General features: G+C 44.8%; 1 protein-coding gene across 4 annotated transcripts in view; it reads right to left on the minus strand.

The window, feature by feature from the left end:
- ENPP2 (ectonucleotide pyrophosphatase/phosphodiesterase 2) overlaps nt 1–23593 on the minus strand; it is an 85349-nt gene that overhangs the window by 14814 nt on the left and 46942 nt on the right. For 3 of the 4 annotated variants that reach the window (XM_081204483.1, XM_081204485.1, XM_081204482.1), the window contains 11 exons: nt 21580–21645; nt 20424–20496; nt 13233–13385; nt 11000–11108; nt 9483–9608; nt 7781–7812; nt 5815–5942; nt 4363–4450; nt 3700–3787; nt 2490–2662; nt 793–841 (listed from right to left, as the gene is read on the minus strand). In XM_081204483.1, coding sequence (XP_081060609.1) covers nt 793–841; nt 2490–2662; nt 3700–3787; nt 4363–4450; nt 5815–5942; nt 7781–7812; nt 9483–9608; nt 11000–11108; nt 13233–13385; nt 20424–20496; nt 21580–21645 — 1085 coding nt within the window. The remainder of the gene's footprint in view (nt 1–792; nt 842–2489; nt 2663–3699; nt 3788–4362; nt 4451–5814; nt 5943–7780; nt 7813–9482; nt 9609–10999; nt 11109–13232; nt 13386–20423; nt 20497–21579; nt 21646–23593) is intronic. The other variant, XM_081204484.1, reaches the window with a different exon arrangement.

Here is a 23593-nt window from a genome sequence, read left to right on the forward strand (position 1 = left end):
CACAGATTCTCCACCCCTGCTCAAACATTATGTCATGGCAAACCTAGGTTAGCCAGCCACTGAGTGTATACTCATCAGAGAGCTACAACCAACCTCGTGGTCTAATCAACGTCTGCAAGACCCTGCTTGCAAGCACACTGAACTTGTGTACACCTTAAAGAAAAATACAAGATACACACAGCTGTCTTTAAGCACACTGGAAGTAAAATCAGTCTGCTTTCCGGGGTTGAAAGCTTTCACGCAACAGCATGGGGGTTCCCTCTGAACATTAAGAAGGGCTCTAAAGATAGCCAGCGTTGCTGCAACTTGCATTCCCGGGTTCCCACACCTCAAATAAGAAACAAGTATTACAACACCCCAAAAATTCTCATCTGGTTCAGGCTCTGCTCACTCAACCCCCCCACCCCGATTCTCCACATGTGCACATACACGCAAGAACTGCTCCATCAGTGACAGGCTTCCAGGCAAGGCATCTCCCCAGCACCTAGTATTAGAAAACTACATTTCCCAGGGGAATCACAGTGCCCTGCCCTTTGGCTCATGCCTGCTGCTACCATAGCACTGCAGCCACGGCAGCTATTAAGTGTGGCAGAAGAGATGGGACCAGATAGTTAGCAAGGGATTTGGGTGAGGGGTGCATAAGCTCCCTAAACAACTTCTAGCAAAATTTGCCTGGTTAGAAATGCACAAGATGCTGGGCTGGTTTCTTATCATGTTAAACTGGCAGTTTAGTAAAGCTAAGCTTGAGAAATAAAATGGTTCATTTTACTGAGTCGGCCCCCGTGTCCTCACCTTCCGTTCCTTTGACATAAAGACGCCGATTGAGTTCGTCCAGCTTATTCTATTAAAAAAAGAGAAAGCACATACAGAGAGCACATAGGAGATGGGCAGCTGAACTAAAAGATCGGCATCTGGGCTAAGAGAACATTCTCTTATTCCCATTCTCAATATTTACCTTGCAAAGCAAGACTAGTCCCGTCAGAAGGGCTCTGGGTAAGATTTCCTAATTTGTAAGGAAACGTCTCTGCTATACCCCTTTGCAAGCAACTACTGACAAGAAAGAATTTGCTAAAGTTCTGCATGCATGCCAAATCCGCTCAGTTCTTTGTCTCTTGATGAGTGTCTGAACAGTCCTCTACTTGGTAGGATGCCCAGGCCAATTCATACAGCTAAACTGAGAAGATTGACCATACGGGTTGGATGGATTTGTGCAAGGTTCAAGCTGCAGTCAAGTCAACTGCTTTGCCCTGCAGGCCTCCTTATAGCAGAACCTTTCATTGGGCAGGACTCCAGGCCCCATCTCTCCAGGAATCTGCATGCCACATCATCTCAGCATTTGAAAACTGGCTCCCTTTGCAGCAAAAAAACATACAAAGGCTTAGATTTTTAAAAACCAAAGGGTTACCAACCTTTGGGGGCTTACTGTGACATTTGGATTTTTCAGCAAGTGCTGTAAGCCCCAGCTGCTTTTGTGACTACTCTCCCCTTCCCCTTGATCGCCTCCCTTGCTCCCGCCGAAACAAAAACACACACACAGGGAACACTTTTCCAATGAACTTGGGTAAAAGTCAGATCCAGTAGAATTAACCTGATCATTGAAAGGCACATAGAGCTGAAACAGGAAGCGGAGAAAAGAATCACTCTTCCATCTACCTCCTTCAGCTCCATGTATTTTTTAAGGGAGAAAAACTGAGGAAAAACTCAGTGAGGTTCCCGGGGAAGGGGTGCAGCTTGGAGGTTTCTTGGGTGCCACTGGACCCAGCAAGATCGACCTCAGCCAGCGCCCATCTCCTTACAACCAGTCTACGGATTGGAACTTGCTTTCTGCCTCCTACTCATCATCATGAGACTCTGTCCCATGAGACTAGGGCCGTTCAGGATTTAACCTCCTTCCACTGGGCCTGTAAGACAGAGCTATTCCACCTGACCTTTAATTTGAATTCAGCCTGATCTTTTATCTCCCTTCTCTTCCCTCCCCCTCCCCTTTTATGAAGATCACCCGCTCTGAGACCCCACAGCTAATTCTCCCTTGGCCTCCTCGCTGGCCCAAGTAGGACCAATTCAGCCAGCTAGCCCTGGAGATTATCTAATTGATTTCTGAATTTTATTGTTATTCATGTTTTTATACTGTATTTTATGCTGCTTTTATAATTAAGTGTTTTAAATTTGTTGTTAGCCACCCGGAGCCCGGTTTTTGAACCGGGAAGGGCGGGGTATAAATAAAAAATTGTTGTTGTTGTTGTTGTTGTTGTTGTTATCAGTAGCGGCAGGGAGGAGACCAGTTCAGAGTATTGCTCATTGCAAGGGGGGAAATTAGCCTACTACAGGCAACCTAAGACACATTCAATGGCGGTCCAGGAGAGAATGATTCGTATCACTTGTCAGGTCACATTACACACTGGTCACCATTTCAGACATTGCTAGCAGACATTCAAAGAGGCAATTGCCTGGTGGACCTTCCCGGTAGCTAGAGCTTCCCACGGCCTTACCTTGTCCTCACAGGTGCATCCCAGGTCATAGTCAGATGAAGGTGTTGTAGCCACAGGATAGAGCGGCCGAGTAACTTCTTCTGGCATGACTGGCTTATACGTGTTGCTCCGCAGGAGGTGATTTAAGCTTCCGTGGGTCCCGTTGTTAGGAGCAGGCTTTAATCCAAGAAGATCTGGAAGGTGCATAGAATGAAACTAAGTTCCGCATGCCAGCTCGTTGTGGCACTAGAAAGACTGCAAACTGAATGGCCCCTTGTCTCCCAAGGCAGCGACTCATGGTGTGTCGCCAGGAAATTGTTCTTTAGGAGAGCTTTCTGCCATGGCTGTTACTTCGCATTGTTTTTAAATTCATCTGCTGTTATTGCTTGTGATGTTTTTAACTGGTTTTATTGCATGTCACACAATGCCTAGAGGCATGTGTGGAAAGGGATAGATGATGGAGAGACGGGCAGAGAGACAGAAACAGTCTTCCCAGCATCAGGGGAATATCTTTTCAATCTCTGCTTAAGCCAATTTCACCTGGCCACCATGTTTTACTCCTGGCCGTTGTGACATTATCTGAATTTTAATTATTGCTTGGGTATTGTTGTTGTTGTTGTTGTTGTTGTTGTTGTTAGTCAGCCACACAGAAAGCACTTTTGCTGAAGGGCAGGTAAAGGTAAAGGTAAAGGTAAAGGTAAAGGACCACTGGACAGTTACATCCAGTCAAAGGCGACTATGGGGTTATGGCACTCATATCACTTTCAGGCCAAGGGACCCGGCGCTTGTCCACAGACAGCTTTCCAGGTCATGTGGCCAGCAGGATTAAACCACTTCTGGCGCAATGGGACACCGTGACGGAAACCAGAGTGCACGGAAACACCATTTACCTTCCCGCCACAGCGATACCTATTTATCTACTTGCACTGGTGTACTTTCAAACTGCTAGGTTGGCAGGAGCTGGGACAGAGTAATGGGAGTTAAGGAAGCATGGCAGATCGCCCTGCGAGAGGCAACAATATTGGATTCTGCTCTTTAGCCTGCAACAGAACTGCTGAAAAGAAAAATGCAGTCCTAGAGCAGAAGGAAGGAAGGAAGGAAGGAAGGAAGGAAGGAAGGAAGGAAGGAAGGAAGGAAGGAAGAAAGAAGGAAAGAGAGAGAGAGAGAGAAAGAGAGAGAGAGAGAGAGAGAGAGAGAGAGAGAGAGAGAGAGAGAGAGGGTTTCCACTTACCACACATCACATTGTAAAGTTCTATATTCTCAAAAGGAGGCACTTTTGCCCTGAATTTAAACGAAGGTCCGTAGCCTACAAAGACCGTCTAAGAGAGAAAGACAGAAAAGAAGAAACAGTAGCGTCATTGTCTAGAGGGCCACGCTGATGTTCAAGCCAGTCTTCCGAGGGCCACATGCCAGCTGCTTGTGGCCCATGTCTGCGCGTAAACACACAATGTCCACACACGCTCACCAGACCTGTAGTCTTCCCTCTGTCACAAACACAAGCAGCCAGATGCTCCTACACATAAACACACACCCCCCATAACCAGCCTTGTCCACTCCAGTGCTTGAGTGAAACGTCTGGAAATGCTGTCTTCTACTTTGAGACTTCCCACCTACTTCCACTCCTGTGCTGGAATAGGGATTAGGAAGGTAATGTCGGCTTCTCATCTCAAACAGCAGCCAGAGGCTTCATTTCCAATCTCAGCCCCATGCTGTTTAGCACCAAGAATGGAAATACGTACACAATCCCTCTGAACCTCTAATGAGAAGGGAGAGCAATATTACTACCCAGCTGGGAGACAAAGCATTCTGCCTACCCTTTAAGCTAATTCAGGAACGTTACTTTTGTGCTAACAACACCTGCCATGCCACCTCCGAGTATTCTGCTACCGCTTACCTGCATGCTATTGATCTTGTTATCGTAGCCGTGGTCTCCGTGGAAATAGCATTTTCCTGATATTTTCTTAAACACGTCTCCAGGTCTCCTAGAGGTTTTAAGAATATGTTGTTGTTCTTTTACTGCCACAAAGGAGTTCAAACGCAGCTTAAGGTTCGGTTCCCCACAGAGGGCACCTTTATAGACTGCCCACTTTTTTTACTGGTGGGATTCAATCACAGACCAGCAAATTCAGGTTGCAGGACTGAAGCGGATTTGGTCTGGCTGTGAATCAAGCCTGCTCCCCAACCCCGCCAAAACCCCCCACAAACCTAACTTTTAGCAGCAAGGGAAACGTTGCAACATTGCACTAAAATGTGGGATAACAATGGCTTGATGCAAGGTTGTGGAACCATTGGATAAACTTTGTGCAAATAAATCAGGTTGAATGCTCAATTAGCAGGTCATCTGGAAATGACCAGAATGCAGAAAGACAACTATTTACGCAAAGGTAGGGGGTAAAAGGATCTGTTAGTTTTGACTCTCTCTCTGTTTCTCATTTTCAATTCAAATTCAGTTCTTCACATTTCTGCAGCAATTTGCAATTTTTAAAAAACCCAAACCTCATGAAAATTCTTCAACATTTTTGTGCGAATTTAAACCCAACACACACGCTTTTGTATGGCGTTTTGACATGTATATATATGCAAGCAATTTATCCTAATACCACATGTTTTTGCATGTTATTTTCACCAATATATTTGCTTTCACTTGCATTTCCCCGCTAATATATGCATTTTTGTAAACATTCTTTTGACTGGGCAGCTAAAAATTCAGATAGGTGTGAATTTCAAAAGACAGCTGCATTTCTGTTTTCATATTGTTCCAGGAACTGCAAATTTGAAAGATTCAACTTTAATTGTGAACTGAATCAACCTGCCCCCAGACAGACAGACAGACAGACAGCCACCCTAGTTAAATGTTAATGAAAATCTAACACACCATTAGAATTTTTTTTAGCAAGAAACCTCTTTTCAACTCTTGAAAAACTAAGGCTGCAATCCTAACAACAGCTACTCACAAGTAAACCACAAATAAGCAGGGCTAGGATTGCAGCCTTAGTATAAGCAATATTATTTTATAATTCTGAGGGTCCTTCATGCTGTTATAGCTGTGACGCTAAGGAAATCAAAGAAAAATTATTGTGATAAGAAACTCTTCAATATTCTCGAGTCCAGCTTGCAAGATGTACGTTTTTATAATTCTCTATAGGACTCTCTTTTTGAGACTAATGAGTAACCATGCAGCAATTCTGTGTGTCAACAGCCACTGATATAGACATGGCTGGTTTCTTTAGCTATGGATAAGAAACCAAGCTCAATTCACTGCTTTTTTTTTTTACAGGCGTTAGATCTAGTTCATTGGAAATCTCGAAAGGCAAAAAGTCATAAGCGGAAGAAGACGTCTGCTTACTTGGCCACATGCCATCTTCTTTCCACCAGCAAATGAATATCCTCGATCCTTCGGTTATTGGCGTAATGCAAACGCTTAGGGAGATGCTGCTTCAAATACGGCTTGAAGTGCTGGTCAGGCTTCCTGCACTGAAACACAGAATTGTAGAGTTGTAGAGGGGACCACGAGGATCATCAAGCTCAACCCGCTGCAGTGCAGGAAGCTTTTTGCCCAGTCCAGGGCTCAAACTCACGACCCTGAGATTAAGAGTACCAACTGAGCTAGGGAGTTTATAACAGGGAATGGCAGGTCATTGTCCAAGTCATCTGCCGCCAGAAGCAGGAACCCTTTCTAAACCTATCCTTACTTAATAGCAGTGCACCCTCTATCTCTTATAAAGCTTATATCAAGTCAGATAATTTGCCCACCTCTACTAGTATTGTCGGGACGCAGGTGGTGCTGTGGGTTAAACTATAGAGCCTAGGGCTTGCCAATCAGAAGGTCGGCAGTTTGAATCCCCACAATGGGGTGAGCTCCCGTTGCTCGGTCCCTGCTCCTGCCAACCTAGCAGTTCGAAAGCACGTCAAAGTGCAAGTAGATAAATAGGTACCACTCCAGCGGAAAGGGAAATGGTCTTTCCGTGAGCTGTTCTGAAGTGGCTTAGTCATGCTGGCCACATGATCTGGAAGCTGTACGCTGGCTCCCTTGGCCAATAAAGCAAGATGAGCACTGCAACCCTAGAGTCGTCCACGACTGGACCTAATGATCAGGGGTCCCTTTACCTTTACTAGTATTGTCTACTCTGATTGGCAGCAGCTCCACAGCGTTTCAGGCAGCAGTCTTGCCAAGCACCCATGCTCAGGTGAGAACTTAACTTGAGGCTACAGGCACATAAGCAGCGAGCTGAGGCTTCATGACCCAAACACCTATAGTAACATCTAATGTAGGGCTGTCAGAGAATTCCAGTAGGAAACAGAAGCACAAATTGACCATCTCAGGTCTAGAAAGAAAATTAATCCAGTGAATATGATCGGTATCAATCCAGCTAATATGATTTGTATTCGCTGAAAACCATGTTGGTTTTTTAAAGCCCGCATCCGATACACAATGAATGACTTTTTCCCACTTTGTTTTGATGCTTCCTTCACAATGAAATGAACAGTGTGCAAATAATTACATAACTGATTACGCTAAATTTGTAAGGTGCAGAAGTGACACTAAACAGCAGGCAGCAATGTGAAAAGTTTAGTGTTGAGTGGAAACTGAACTGTGGCAAAACAGAAACAGCACCAATTGTGATGAAGAAAGAGCAGAAGGGAAATGGCAGCCTTCTTACAACCCAAATCCAATGTTAGAGTCATTGAAAATAGTGGGCATACCTACTTTAGATCCATTAATTTAAATGGGTCTCCTATGAGTATAACTTGGTTGGATACAAACACCACAGTTTGGGCTCTGAGAGTTTGTCATCTGCAATTGATTGCAGTGGGTTGTAGACTGTTTGCTTAATTTCTTCCACCAAAATCTTTAAGATTGGGGAGCTGAGGGTGGAAAGAAATTGTGTTAACACAATGCTGAGATGACTTCCATTTTCCAAAGATCCAAATTCCAAGTCTAAACTCTTTTTTCTTCTTCACTTTTTAAAAACAGAGATGTCAATTCTTTCAATGGAGTACTAGCAAAATATTTACTTGGAAAAGAGTTTTTTTTTTCCATTTCCAAAGGGATGGGATAAAGGGACTGTGTTCAGAGAATTAAGGCATTAAGTTGGTGCATGTTATCCAGAAAAGCTATAAAAATCTGTTAGCAGCAACAAAACAGTGGAAATCATGATGAGTTTTCTTCCACACCCATGAACGATCCTATTTAGAAGGCTTTATGATGGTCTGATCAGCATCCTCTTGACCAAGTTCACTGTTAGTTAAGCACTGTAAATGCTCAGCCCATAATTAGAAGCCACAAGAGTGTGTGCTAAGCAAATACTTACTGTGAGATTAGCAACGATGGCTTTTGGATCATCTGTTGGAGAAAGGGGGGGGGAGAGAGAAATCAACTGAACCTTCAGCTAGAGAAAAAGTTTTCAGAACAAGAATTAGCTTTCATATTAAAAATGCTTTTATTTTGAATTCTGGCATGGATACAAACCTTGCATTTAGATGTGTGGAAAGGGTCTCCTGCTTGTGGAAGAAACATTTATGCTTTGTGCTAGAGCACTGCACAAGAAAAGTGAAACAAAGAAGGCAGGATGATGTTCTACTTGTGTAAGCATAACTACTCTAAAACTTAATGGTTTATGGTATTGTGGGGACTCTTGCCTATTTGCAGAATAATACTACCTGCTCCCCCATTTCTATTCTCAGCTCCATGGATCCAACCCACTGGATGAAATATTATAATGACATCTGTTAGGACTACAACAACCAATGACTGATGGGATAGCTCATCAGTCTTGATATCAGGGTTGTAGGTTTGAGCCTCACGTTGGACAAAGAATTCCTGTATTGCAGGGTTTGGGGCGACATGAACTTTGTGGTCCCTTCCAACTCTGATTCTATCAGCTCCAACCAGCAGAGCCACCATTGTTCAGCCCAGACACTGAGGTCCAGCGCTGAGGGCCTTCTGGTGGTTCCCTCACTGCAAGAAGTGAGGTTGCAGGGAACCAGGCAGAGGGCCTTCTCGGTAGTGGCGCCCACCCTGTGGAACACCCTCCCTTCAAATGTGAAGAAAATAAGCAGCTATCCTATCTTTAAAGGACATCGGAAGGCAGCCCTGTTCAGGGAAGTTTTTAATGTTTGATGTTTTCTCATGATTTTAATATTCTATTGGGAGTCGCCCAGAGAGGCTGGGGAAACCCAGCCAGATGGGCGGGGTATAAATAATAAATTATATTATATATGAAAATTGTAACTCAGCAACACCTGTTGGACTATTGGTTCCCCATTCCTTGTCAAACAACAGGCAGCAGGTTATGGTTTGAAGGCACTCAAGGCTTGCTACAGCTTGCTACAGCAAAGCAAGTCTGAGTCTGGTCAGTACTGGGATGGGCGATCATCCGAGAATTAAATGTGAGCCCCCTTGTGTTCCATGGAGAAAGTAAAGTGGAAGATAAATGCAAGAAAATAAATAGGGAATTTGTCATTCCTAAACATCACTGGCAGGACACGGGTGGCGCTGTGGGTTAAACCACAGAGCCTAGGACCTGCCGATCAAAAGGTCAGCGGTTCAAATTCCCATGACGGGGTGAGCTCCCATTGCTTGGTCCCTGCTCCTGCCAACCTAGCAGTTCGAAAGCACGTCAAAGTGCAAGTAGATAAATAGGTACCACTCCAGTGGGAAGGTAAACGACGTTTGCGTGCGCTGCTCTGGTTCGCCAGAAGCGGCTTAGTCATGCTGGCCACATGACCCGGAAGCTGTACGCCGGCTCCCTCGGCCAATAAAAGCGAGATGAGCGCCGCAACCCCAGAGTTGGCCACGACTGAACCAAATGGTCAGGGGTCCCTTTACCTTTACCTTTACCTTTAAACATCACTGGTATCTCAAAATCCCTGAATTAGGAAGTGTCTCTTAAAACAAGATTACTCTCAGCAAGAGTGTTATCTTCATGCTACCATCATTTCTGGCAGCAGGAAAAGTATATATATCGGGACACACGCAAAGTTGCAAGGTGAACACTGCTAAGATCAACTTACATCTGACATTGCTGTTAGCTTTGGCACGAATTCGCCCCAGTGTTCCTGGTATCAGAATTATGTCATCCACATTAGACAGGTAGTTGTTCAAATATTCAGTTCTTTCACAAGCGGCATCCTCCATCCCTGCACCAAGAAACATGACTTAAAAGGGGGTAGGGAGACTCTGGCATCAATATTTTTTACTTGAGAGCAAACTGATGGAGAGGTTAAGACTCTGGGAGCCCTTAACAGTTTACTTCTTTAACTTCACAGCATGTACCCCCCCCATCCAATGGCAACTTCCCTGAGAACACCCCTAGTCATAAATAAGACCCACCAGAAGTGTCTAAGATTTTGTGAAGATGGTGATTGTGGTGAAGATAAAGGCATAAAATCAGGCTTAGAAATAAACTGCAGTTAGAATATCAAAGAACTATGACAAGCACAGTAAACCTCTGCTAAGGAATTCAAGCAAATTTAAGAACAGAGACTTCAGCATGTTTACTCAGAGCTTAGGTTCCACTGACTTGCATGATTCTTCTCTCTAGAATGTATACTTAAGACTGCAACCTGAACACTGAAAATGTTACTTTTAAAAGTAAACTAGCCCTACAAAACACCTGTTAGCAATAAGAGTTGGCTTAATACACCTGAGGTTCATAACTAAATTATCAACCTTGTCAAGGTTTCTGTAGTTATAGTTGTAGCTTCTTGGCGTTATTCTTGTCTGTCTTCTTGTCATACTCTTAGAAATGATTGATTGCACATTGCCCTGGCCAGACTTCAGTAAAAAGAATTCACGCACACTCACCAAAACTTAAAGAATCAAAAAATTGTATGAGGTCATCCTATCTGCCTAGAATAAGTTCAAACTGGTTTTGACATTCACTTTTGTGGGCTGCAGCCCTGACCCATCAACAACCTATGCTCAAATAAGGAATTAGATGGCCATTATCTCTGTCCCAGACTGAACTTGTATTGTGTGGGCTTGTTCCAACAGTTGTTCCAGCAGCACAAGCCGAACCTCAGTTCTTATGACTAAATTAATAGGTTTGCGAGACAAGCAGTGAACCCTTCAGGCGGGTGACATCTGAACTATCCTTCTTTGGTCGGATTGTTTTGTTGTTGTTTTTAACCTTTCAGTAGTTCATCTCTCAGCAAACTGTTTGACACATTAGTGATAAATGTGATAAAGTCAAATACAAATTGCCAAACGAGACTAGACTTCAGAAGGCCTGAAGTGGGAACAAACCACTGCAAGACAACACCTCATCCTCTTCCTTCCTTTAGATATTTGTGTTTGCACTCATTTCACATGTTTCTCCCTATTCTCCACTGAAGACACAACGATATGTGTATGCCTTAAAAACATGAAGACACATGCTGGAAGCTTTACAACTCCTAAAGAAGCAGCTCTCTCATTTACCAACACTCCCTTGACATCTTTTGCTTAACTGGATACCTTTAGATATTCAGAAAAAATTAGCTGAGACTTTTGCATAAAGTTTGAAAAATAAAATAAAATAAATAATTACCATGATCACCAACGAAGATAATGTTGACACATCGGTGCAGGTTCAACTGCTTCAGCCCATCCATTAGTTGTCCCAGGATCTTGTCAATCTCTCTTAGCGGATGCAACATCTAAATATGCATATATTTACACAAAGGGTGAAAATCAACTCTTTCCCACCCAATTCCCACACTTTGGTTCATTTTCCAGCTCAATTTTACACAGCCAGACCCCAGCTTTGGACTTGGGGCATTATCACCATACCTTCAAATGTATAGTGTCAGTAAAATAAAGTCCAGAAAGATAAAGAACATAGTCTAATCCGGTGTTGGAGCAGAGCAAGGGACTAGCAAGCCCAGCGTTCCATTTTCCATATGTTTAGTAGTCACTGATAAGGTTTACGGTGCAATCCTACACATATCTACTAAAAAGTAAGCCCCATTGAGTTCAATGGGACTTACTTCCAGATAAGTGTGTATAGGACTATAAACTTCATCTCCACTAATTTGCACTCCCCGTGATGTTATCCTTCCACGTTTTTCACATGAGCGTTATCATATTTGACACTCAAAGTGATAGTAAGATTTTCTGCGAAATCCCTCAAATGGTGGTGAAGCTTGAGCCCCTGTATGGAAATCACTGATCTAAGAAACTGGGATGATCATATGGAAATACCAACCAGCTTGTGAAGTATGCTAGAACGCAGGTCTTTTGTAGACTCGTATTCTTAAGTAACATAACAGAAGACTTCAAATTTTAAGTGAGACCCTAGTCCACTTGCTTAAACTGTTTAAAAAGGCCTTGGCTAAACATATTAAAGATGCCTGAAATCCATACTTTTAAACAATAGACATATACAATCAAAATATTCAAGCACCACGCAATGCACTACCAAGACCTAGCATGGAGGATTTTTGCCAATACCTTTCTCCAAACAAATACAATGCCTGTATTTAATAAAATATACTTCCCTCAGATTCCTCGTGGGACAATGCAAGCAGAGGACTGCATAGCCTTCATGTTTGACCATCTGACAATTTAGTTTTAGAGCAAAGTTGAGCGGCTGTCTATTTAAGAATGAAAGCTACTGGGCAAATGCTTCTTTTCCTACACAACACTGCATTTTGCCTATTTATTAGTGAACCACAGAAACAGCCCCCCCCCCTTAAACTTGGGAGTTCGGACTTGGAGTACTCATGAATTTCAAATGAGCGGCTTGGGGTGGGTTTTGCTTGTTTGCTTTTGTGGGAATATTTGCCTCTGAGGAAACCTGAAGCAGTGGTATTGGCAAGATGAAAAAGACAACTAGTCACATACATTTACGTCCAGATTGACTGAAATAATCCGAAGCTAGGCATTTTTAATACTGTAAAATAAAGCACACACAAACATCAACTTCAGTCTACTTCTGCAGGTTCAAAAGTTAGGGAACCTTCGGCAAGCCTCCACAATGTCAAACCAAGTCATTTCTATGACCTATGAAGAACCTAAAGTTTGAGTGAAGACATCCCACAGATGTCCAAGTACAGATTGCTAATCCTGGGCTGTGATTGCTCAAACAAAGAGATGCCCCAATATCAATTGCCAATTTTCACCACCTCAAAACATTCCTCAAGTTCCGAGGAGGCATTTTAGGCCTCCAAAACAAATGGCTGACATCAAATATTAAGCTGATGGACATGAAATTGAAAAGATTTTACAAACCAATTCTTGTGACCCAGCTTTTCCTCTGATGCCCCATTGTAAGGGGATGCTAATAACAGCCTTGTGCCATGCTAAGAAAGGAAGTCAACTGGTAATATTTCCTCAGTAACCCTCAGGCACTACTGGTAAGACTATTCCAGATGGAAATACACCCAGTTTCAAGAAATGATCTTTAGCCGAAAAGGATGATATGAAGTCTGGTAAAAAGCTTGACTCTAAGGGCTTGTCTAGACATTTCTATCTGTGGACAGAGAACTTTGGATGAACTTTTTTCCAGCAGGATTTATTTGCTGGGGTACCCTGTCTGTACCATTTATACACATATTTTGTAACAGTTAAGATGATTGGGCTTGTACAAGGAGAACACAAGTCCAAAAAAGAGGGAGACGAGACAGACTACCGTTGCTGATTAAACAGTAGCAGACTGTTGACATATTTTCAAGATGGTCGCAATGGAAGTTCCACTCTGAAGAAGAGAATTCCAAAGTTGAAAAAAGAGAGAATCAGACAAGAGCTTCAGAATTTGGCGCGTGTCAATTTTGTAAACTTACTTTGTTCCGACGGGATTCCGCAGAGTATTGTTCCGCTCTTGGTGCTTTTCTTCTTTTCTTGGAAGAGTCAACACGTCTTTTCTGTCTCCTCTTGGGAGTGATCTTTCTCTTAGGTCTTTTAGATGGAGTAAGAGGTGAGCCAAAACTACTCTCCTGTACTGGCCGAGAGAGATGCCTGGACTCAGAAAAAGCTCATCTCGGCTAACACCAGATGGTTAAAACCACCTGTGCCAGCAGCAGATTTAGGAATCAGTACACCAAGTCTTGGTTAAGGCCACCAGAGGTAGTTCAGAGGTCAAGTCAGGACAAAGTTACTTCAGTCAGTTACTTATAAGAATAGAACTAGAGCTCATCAGAAACAACAATTCCCTGAAGCAGAGGTTTATTTTCTAGTGGGAAAAGGGCTGTGGCTCAGTGGTAGAGGATCTGCTTTGAAGGCAGAAGGTTCCAAGTTCAATCCCTGGCATGAAAAGACTCCTGTCCTGTCTGAAACTCTGGAGAGCCACTTTCAGTCAATACTGAGCTATAGTCTCAGTAAACAGCTTTCTGTGTTCATACAGGGCCCCATTTTATGCTCTAAAATTTTATTTCATCAATTTTTTAATGAGTTTGTGCCTTAAAATATTGATAATCCACAAAATGGGAGCCAAATGTATAAGAGGCCACAAAAATGATTCTCGTTGTATTTCCATGTGGCCAGCATGCTAGTCTGTATCTATCTGTTCCATGCGCCAAGAGGCATGCCCATTTTTTTTTTTAAAGCCACTAGAAGGCACAATATTCTTGGCAGGAAGTAGCGCTACACTATTGATATTTTCTGTAAATATTGATCTTTTTTGTAAAAGAAACCCCAAACCAACCCCACACATATTTCTGAATGAGACGTAATCCCACAGTTTCCACCTGTAGGGTACCATTTTGTTTTTAGCCAGGTAGTTTTCATCAACATTGGACTTATTTTTGTTGCTGGGCAAAATCACCGTGGCACCTGTTGGGAAAGGGCCTAAAGATAGATGCCAGAGACAGGAGGTAACAGTGAATGGTCCATTGCGTTAAGAAGAGGGAGAAAACCATTTGGGGGAAAAGAACAGCCTCAGAGGCAAGCAATGCGCAGTTGTCCGAGACGACTTTAAATTGATCTTTAAAAGAAGCCACATGGCATGCAACTCCAATTGACTACTCCAATGAGAGTTTCTGGCATCTTTTAGGATCAGCTTCTCAGAAGAGTGCAAGATGACACATACAAGGAGATAGTGCAGTGCAGCTCATTTAAAAAAATAAAAAAAAGATGAAGAAAGGAAACGCAGCGAAGGAGGTTCAGACTCGGCAGTGATTTACAACGCCGTTTGTTCCTATCCGCTTAGCCATCCGCCGTCTTTGTTGTTTCAGTCGCAGACCCGCATTCTTTGAAGGAAAAACAGTGTTACCATCTGCCATGCTGTTTCATTGCTTCCCAGGCAAGCAGCTGGAAGGGAGATGCTAATCCAATTCCATTTGTCTCTCTTCAAAAAGCAACTTCAGAGTTTCTTTTTTTAAAATATATATATATATAGAAGAGGAGGAAGAGTTCAAGCTTCGTGCAGTCTTGATGAAGAGAGGAGCAGAGGAGGGAGGAAAGGAAGGATTCTCATAGTTTACTCGCTCTTTCTAAAAGAAGCACAGCCAGAGCTTTAAACTGGGCCACCAAGTGGTTCTGAATAAATCAGAATTGCCATCCCAGGGTAGCATGTTAGAGGTGCAGCAGAACAGTCCTTAAGCACATGAGTTTGTTGTCTGGTTCGCAGCTCACCTAGTAGACCGCGCATTTCGTACATACATTCGCAAAGTGATAGCTTCTCCTTCCAAAGAAGTTAGAGCTAGGAAGAAAGCCAAGTCTCTATTAACCAGCCAGGGCATCACTTCAAAAGAGGAAGAACAAGGACTATCAGTACAAGGGGTGAAAGATGGATGCATAAGATCTCTAGCTTTGTCATTAAGAGTTATAGGATCACACGCACAAAGGAGGCAGAATCTGATCAGCCAAGGGTCTACCTCAAAGGATAACTTCCCACAACAGTAGACAACATTATGGCTATGTTCCCGTCCCACCTTCTCCTGCTAGATAGCCAGAACATCAACTTTTGGCAGCTTAGTTTCACTTTCCATGAATCTTGGCTCTGGTTTACAACAAGCTCTGGTTAGTTAAACGAACCCGCTTCATAAACCATGGTTTGCCGATGAATTGTGTGAAAGCTGGTCAGAATTAGTTTTATGCTGCTCTGCCAAAGTCCTCCACTTGGATACATGCAAGGAGAACAGGGTCAGAAGTGTGCTAGCTCAAGGTCCATGGCAGCTCCTTCCCAACTGTGTGTGTAACACTAAACCATGGTTTAGTGTTACATGCAAATATGACGATTGTGATGGAAAGGGCAAGCACATGGTTTGGGGATGCTTCTCAGATGATGGAGGGTTTTTTTTAAGAGTGCAGCTAAGCAAACAAAAGAGATCTGTGACCAGATCTCTCAACATTTCCCCTCACTGGGGTCTCAGTTCAGATCAATTGCTTAAAAAAATACTCTGGAAGAACCAGTCGTGCATCCTCTGCATCAATTCTGTTTCTGGCACACTAATTCATTGGGCCTTGTCATCTACAAGCCATGTGGCAACTGGCAACCCAGTACTGATGGCTGGGGTCCAGCAGGATCACTAGGGGCAATGCACTACCAAGCCTGGAGTTCTAGGACAAAGATACCACTTCCTCACATCCCCAAGACTTACCTCTTGGATTACCAGTGAACTCAACCACAAGGGAGGAATTTACTCTCTGCATGCTGCTGTTCTAGAGAGCTGTCAGAGTCCTCACGCCCCCTTCCCAAAGCGCCTTGCTTTCCGGGCATTGAGACTGCTCCCCCTCAACTCAGTGCCTAGTGTGCACCATTCACACAGCCCTAAATCTGCCCCTTCAAGCACTTTGAACTTGAGCTCAGAAATTCGCAGAGAGTCGATGACTCTGGGTTAGCACTAGTGAGATATGATCCCGCCACAGTTTTAAAGCCAAGCAGTTTGGATCTTCCTATGAGTAAAATCTGTACTGGAAAGCCAGTATCTTAATGAAGGCATCAGTCTTAAGCACCTATTGCACTGATTACTAGAACCGTAGAGTTGGGACGGACCACGGGTTTCATATAGTCCAACCCCCTGCAATGGAGTATTCTGCCCCACATGAAGCTCAAACCCATGACCCTGATATTAAGGGTCTCATGCTTTACCCACTGAGCTATCTCCTTGAGCCAAGCAACAAGAATCTCTTGGAGCCCAGTGTGTTGCATGTATCGATGAAGGATAACTTCTTTCCGTCTGAATATTGAGGCAAACGGACCCAGTTCACACCTTCCAGACTGTAACACGCAGATCAGAATGTATTGATGCTACCGACTTCACACTTCTCCAATGCAGTTCTCTGCTGAAGAAAGTCCCCAAAAATGTGCATGCAGAAATAAGTTTGAAATAAAAAAATTCCTTCCAGTAGCACCTTAAAGACCAACTAAGTTAGTTCTTGGTATGAGCTTTCGTGTGCATGCACACTTCTTCAGAAGAAGTGTGCATGCACACGAAAGCTCATACCAAGAACTAACTTAGTTGGTCTTTAAGGTGCTACTGGAAGGAATTTTTTTATTTTGACTATGGCAGACCAACACGGCTACCTATCTGTAAGTTTGAAATGTGTGTGTCTCAACCCATGCCTTTCTAAACTTAACAAAACAAAACAAAGACCAGTGATTAATGCCAAAATGGTCAAAACATAATCATGAAATGAACACATGCAAGAATGAAATGGGTCAGAAATAGATTAATTGCCCCACCCCTGCTTGTATGTGTTTCCAAAACTCAAAACTCCCTAATGGCATTATGGGGGATAGCTCAATTGGGAGAGCATGAGACTTAATTTCAGGGCTGTGGGTTCAAGCGCCACATCGAGCAAAATATCCCTGCATTGCAGGGGGGTTGGACTAGATGATTCTCATGGTCCTTCCAACTCTATGATCAATTATCTACTATATTATCTGTTCTGCAGAGTCACACACAACCCCAATATCTTAAATAAATTGTGTAAATATACAGGAGCAACACTGGGGTCAAATACATACTGAAATTTCACCAGCTTCTTATATAACTGCAGCATGAACACAATGCAGCTATTGTGTTAACTGTTTTTACTAGGCACGAGAGATCCTTTACAACCAATATACTGGATGCAACAGTTTCCACCTGCAATCACTTAAAGTGGGGTCTAATGTACACCCCCCCCAATACCTCTCGCACACAATGAGTCAGAGGCTGAAACGTCACAGAACAGCTGGGTCCTTTATTATGCAGAGAATACATGAAGTGTCACTTGGTTAGGTGGGCTTCCTCCAAGATGGGGCCTTTCCAGCTGTTTTGTACTCTAGTTCCCACCACAGCCAGCGCAGGGATAAAGCGAATAGGAGTCAAATAGGACCCGGAGCACAATAGGTTGGGAAATGTTGGATTAGGAGGAGAAGTTTTACATAATTGTTTGAGTCTCTCTTTACGATTACCCCGAATCCGTAGGCAGGTTAAAAGCTGAACACATGATTTCCATCCCTCTAACGTTTGCCTCCAAGCTCTAATGTGCTGCTCAAACACCATATGGACAGAAAAGGCCCAGATCTGTTCCAAGTGTTTAAAGAGCAGCCAGCTCTGTACAAAGGAAGCGTTGGGGGTGGGGAGAAAGCGGTTTGCATGCAATAGCCAAACTACTATGATTGCTAAGCAAGCAACCCTGAGGGGTCCCCAATGAGGTCTTCCTCCCAGCTGATTTATGAGACATTCACAACTCTTTAAAAAAAGCAAAAAAAACCTGAAAAGGAGAAACATTAAATGCTTCCTATCCCTTTTGTAAAAGAGGGGGGAAAACATCCTGCCCCTAGTAAATCTTGACATCTGTACAGCATGCACAGCTGTACTGACTTCTTGAAATATTCATTTAGAAAATTCAGGCCAAACTTAGAGCGATATGGGAGATCTGGGGACCTGTCTTCTCCCTCCCTCCCTCCCTCCCTCCCTCTCTCACATACACACACACAAACAACAAGGAAAGTAGCAGCATGTTTTTTTGGGGGGGTGATTAAATGGGGGGTGTGGAAGCATGTGAAAGGTTAAACCCCTCTCTCAATATGAAGCCTTCACAAACTTTGCTTGTAAATAAAGGCAACTCCTCATTTAAGCGTGTTCAATATGTGCGCAACTGCGCACAAATGCATCACACCAAACCCGGAAGCATCACAAAAAGGGGCGGTGAAGGGGCACAACGGGGTGTTTGCAGGCTTTTCCAATGGTGTTTCAAATATACACAATTTCACTTAAACGTGTGGTGCCTTGGAGCCCCCATGTAAATGGGGTGCTGCCTGTAAAAGAAAGATGAAGGGGGGGGGATTTCCATGACTGATCTCGAGTGTCACGTCTAGGTTTGACCCTCTGCTACTTTAATTGCCTGTAAAGGTAAAGGTAAAGGGACCCATGACCATTAGGTCCAGTCGTGGCCGACTCTGGGGTTGTGGCGCTCATCTCGCTTTATTGGCCGAGGGGGCCGGCATACAGCTTCCGGGTCATGTGGCCAGCATGACTAAGCCACTTCTGGCAAACCAGAGCAGCGCACGGAAACGCTGTTTACCTTCCTGCCAGAGCGGTACCTATTTATCTATTTGCACTTGATGTGCTTTTGAACTGCTAGGTTGGCAGGAGCAGGGACCGATCAACGGGAGCTCATCCCGTCACGGGGATTCGAACCGCTGACCTTCTGATCAGCAAGTCCTAGGTTCTGTGGTTTAACCCACGGTGCCACCCGTGGGCTGATATATGCAGGGTTCCACACATTTTGGTTGGAGTTGGTGTCACCCAATCAAGATTGTGCATTAATCAGGACACCACCCATCTCCTGAGAGCATGGCATAAAAAATATAAAGGTATTCTATACTTCAGAACAAGGCTCTCATCCCCTGAGACTCACAGCCACAGGAAAACAGGAAGCTATCTTATGCCACTGGTCTATCTAATCCAACACTGTCTGCTGTGTCTGCCAGAATCCCTCTATTGTCTTAGGCAGAGAAGGCCCATCTCCCATCCCCCACCTACCTGCTAGTTGATCGTATCTTAATTTGGCACTTCCAGAGCGGTAAATTGTGGTGGCAGTGTACAAATTTCCCACCCTCATTCTGCCACCTGGAGCAAAGCCCTCACTGTGACTAGCAGTGAGAAAACGGATTCAAAGCACTGTATGAAACAGCGAGTGTCATTATCGTTTAAAGAGACCCTGTTATATCAAAGCACTTGTGAAACTCTAAATTTCACAAGCGGTTTGACATGCAAAGGAAAGCAGTCATTCGAAACACACAAAAACCCATTGCTGGAGCTAGCTGAGTGGTTCTGTGGATTGCGGTCAGAGAGGGGGTTTCCAGAAACACAATCTAAAAGAGGGTTGCGCTGCATTTTTAAACATCTAGTTGCTCATCAGGAGCACCAATATTTCTGGCCAACTTACTGATTCTATCTATTGAGTGATGCTCTTTATTAACAATTAAAATGGGCCTGATTATTAGGTACACATCTGCCAAATGCAAAAAATGAAGCAAAGCCATTTCCTTAAAAATGAAATGGAGGGAACCTCAGAGAGCTGCTATAGCATTAACTGCTATAGTTATTATATAGCAGAAAACATAACCTAACCACAAGAAATGCTGTTTTCCACACACTGCTCTTTAAAACTGTTTAACTTTGAATATATCCAAGAGGTGGCCTGTCAATGATAAATTTTGCTCCTGCCTAAAGCCACACGTCTATGATTTTATGACACTCCAGGAAGGACTTCTTAGAGCTGGAAGTTCTCAGGATTGTTTTCCTGCCCTTTTACATATATAGCTTTTCTATTTTCCAGAAACAGATGTGCAGATTAAACCATCAGCTTCCAACAGACACAATTCAGACAAAGGTTAGCCTTTCTATGGCTTTTGCTGTAATGCAAATTGTAAGGAAGTTGCGGCCCTCCAGATGTTCATGGCCTCCAACTAGCCAATGACCAAGGAGGATGGAGTGTAGCAACATCTGGAGAGCAACAGGCTCCCCCAACTCTGGAGTATTGGCAAAGCACTGAGCTCAGAGCCATGCTATTTACGGAAGAGGAACTATACTAACCTCAGAGCTAAAGGGGCCATATCTGTGGCCAGCGATATCTGGTTGCTCAGAGTAGAACGCATAAGCATAAGGCCTGAAAAGAAAAGAAAAATGTTTTTAAAAACCAGAAGCTTTCTTATAAGGTATTATAGGAGTGGACCTATCAAAATCACAAAATAACTTGTTTATGTATGCAACAACGGCTGCACGGACCTTATTAGCACAACATTGGGAAGAATAAGGTGTCCCATCAAAAGAAGATTGGCAAGTTAAATTAATGGAATATGCTGAAATGGCAAAATTGACTATGAAACTAAGAGGAAGAGACAACAACGAATTTAAGGAAGAATGGAAGATGTTTATTGCATATTTACAGAAGCAATGTACACAGGTCAATACATTAGCAGGGTTTTAAACTTACTTGTAATTTTGTTATGAATGGATAGGTTAAAAGTTAACAATAGACATGCAGTATGTTGATAAATAATAGAACCAAGGAAGGGATTAGAGGGAAGTCAATTTGTTTTGTTTTTGTATTGTTGTTGTTGTTATTTTTGGAAAATCAATAAAATGTTATTAAAAGAAAAGAAAATTGTTGTCTGAACAGTTTTCCCATAGCAGGTTAGCTCATACAAACCCTTTCAAACAAAGCTTGCCTTCAAAAGGAGAGAAACAAGAGGACTGCAACTCTGTCACAAGTTTTTCACAGTCCGATTAAGCCCTTCGTTGTACCACAACTTCATTAAAAATATTAGAAGGGATGCTGAGAGGTGCTGAGCAAAGACTAAGGAAGAAACATTCCACAGTTGTGTAACAGAGGTCGGGAGAAAGGGACAACAACAACAACAGCCAAAGACTGTGTCTGCTGGCAGAGTCTAGAGCTGTGTGTACTCAGCAACACAATTAAAAATCTTGACATCGGCCCAAATCGCAGGGTGCAACACTCATTAAGCCACATTAGACGAAACAGCATTTCAAACACACAGACACTCTGTGCCAACCGACCCTAGCCCATGTCATTAATAACAAGAGCGTCCACGTCCACAATAACAGGGCATTCACGTCATGGGCTGGTCAACAAGGGGCAACACAGTGGATCAAAGCTTGCGATCTACAGAGAATATTGGCAACGCTGGCATTCAGCCGCACTTAGAAGGGAAAAGAAAATATGACTTACCTTTCATTGTCTGGCAGGGTTAGCCATTGCAGGATTGTTAATATTCTGCGCTCGTGAGGGATCATACTAGAACAGAACAGAGCAAACTGAGTAAGAAACAGCTGCACAATTTTATTTTATTTTTGGCCCGTATTCACACGCAAAACTGTTGCAAAGCACGGGTGTTCTATACTGTGGTTCACATTGAGAGCACATAGACACTGCTGCTAATAATCATGGCTATGGTTCTCCCATAACAAAGCCTGTTAAATGATAGAATAGGCTTACCGTTGCTTAGGGGGTGGCTCCTATTTGCTGCCCAGTGCAGCTTGGGCCTGAGAATTGGGGAAGGAGGGGCCCTAGCGGTTAGTCAGAGGAGGCTTGGCCTCTTTGTCCAGCCACATGAATCTGGGCCACCCTCTTGGCCAATCAGGAGGGAGCTGGGGGTGGGCAAAGGGCCAGTGGCATAGCGTGGGGGGTGCCAGGGGTGCCGGCCGCACCGGGCGCAACATCTGGGGGGGCGCGAGTCCAGAGGGAAGGGACAAGTTCCTTCCTCCGCCGGGCTCCCCGCCGCCACCGCCAGCCTTGCGCCCTCGCGCGCACGCCCCGCCGCTGCTGCGGCTGCGCTCCACTCACTGCTCGCAGGAGGAGCAGCCGCTGCAGCAGCGCCGACACCGCCACCGACGCCTGGCCGGGCACGGGCAGCCTCCGCACCCGCCGCCATCCCCTCGGCCCAGCCACAGGCGGCAGCTGCTTCTGCCGACTGGGAGGGAGGAGAGCTCCGAGGGGCCTCGCTGCGCCCTGCGCTCCCCAAAACCCTCCGAGAGGAAGCCGGCGGGCGGGCAAGGGTCTCCCGGCAGAAGGGGCACCGCTGGCTCCAGCTCTCAGCACAAGTCTCAGCCGCGGGGGGGGGGGGGCGAGGACGGAGCATGGCTGGAAGCCCCCGGACCCGGCCGGGAGGAGGAGAGGCGCTCGCCAAGCCCGGATCTGGAGCTCCACCTACAGCCCAAGGAGAGGAGGGGGCGGGGAGGTGCTCGAGGGGAGGGGGCTTCGGCTGCCTCGGCCCGCGGGGGCTCCGCAAATAATAAATTTAATAAATTCCTGCTGAGCCTTTGGGGGGGGTCCTTGGCTCCTTCGCTCGCCCCCAGCCCAGTGGCGTAGCGTGGGGGGTGCAGGGGGGCCGGGCGCAACATCTGGGGGGGCGCGCGCTCGCACTCGAGTGCTAAAATCCACGGGTTAGGGGGCGCAAATTACTTGCCTTGCCCCGGGTGCTGACAACCCACGCTACGCCACTGCAAAGGGCAGAGGCCGGGGCAGTAAAGGGGAGTGGTGCCCAGTGCCCAGCATGTACCTGATTGTCGGTGGGTAACCTGCCCTCCCACCCATGTGTTTCAGCCAAATGGTACGTGGGCTGAGGTGGCATGAACCGTACTATGGATTATTTGGTCACCCTATTGAAAGCCAGGGAGCAGGGCCATCTTTACCCGGGGGGGGGGGGGCAAGGGGTGCAGGGCACCCAGGCACCGAATTCGGGGGGGGGGGGGCTGTTATGAAAGAATACATAATAGAAAAACAAAATACAAATATACCTAGGTATTACCGAAATGTATACAGTCATAGCTCATGTTACGTTTGCTTCATGTTATGTTCTTTCAGGTTATGTCCCGTGGCGACCCGGAAGTACCAGAAAGGGTTACTTTCGGGTTTTGCTGCTCGCACATGTGCAGACGTGCAAAATGACGTCACGCGCATGTGCAGAAGCGGCGAATCGCAACCCGCGTGTGCACAGGCGCGCCGCTGCGGATTGCACTCTTTTCACGTTGTGAACGGGCCTCTGGAACGGATTCCATTCCCAACCAGAGGTACCCCTGTACCTGCTGTTTCACTAAAGAACTTTCGACTTTGTGTGCTCATTTACCAAAGACGCGCCGTGCCAGTAGTGGCGCTTGTCATTCACAACAGGGGGGCTGGGCAGATCTTTGCACCCCGGTGGTGCATATGCCAAAGACAGCGCCACCAGGGAGGAATATTTCCT

This window comes from Podarcis bocagei (genome assembly GCF_964188305.1).
Source record: "Podarcis bocagei genome assembly, chromosome: 8".
NCBI lineage: Eukaryota > Metazoa > Chordata > Lepidosauria > Squamata > Lacertidae > Podarcis > Podarcis bocagei.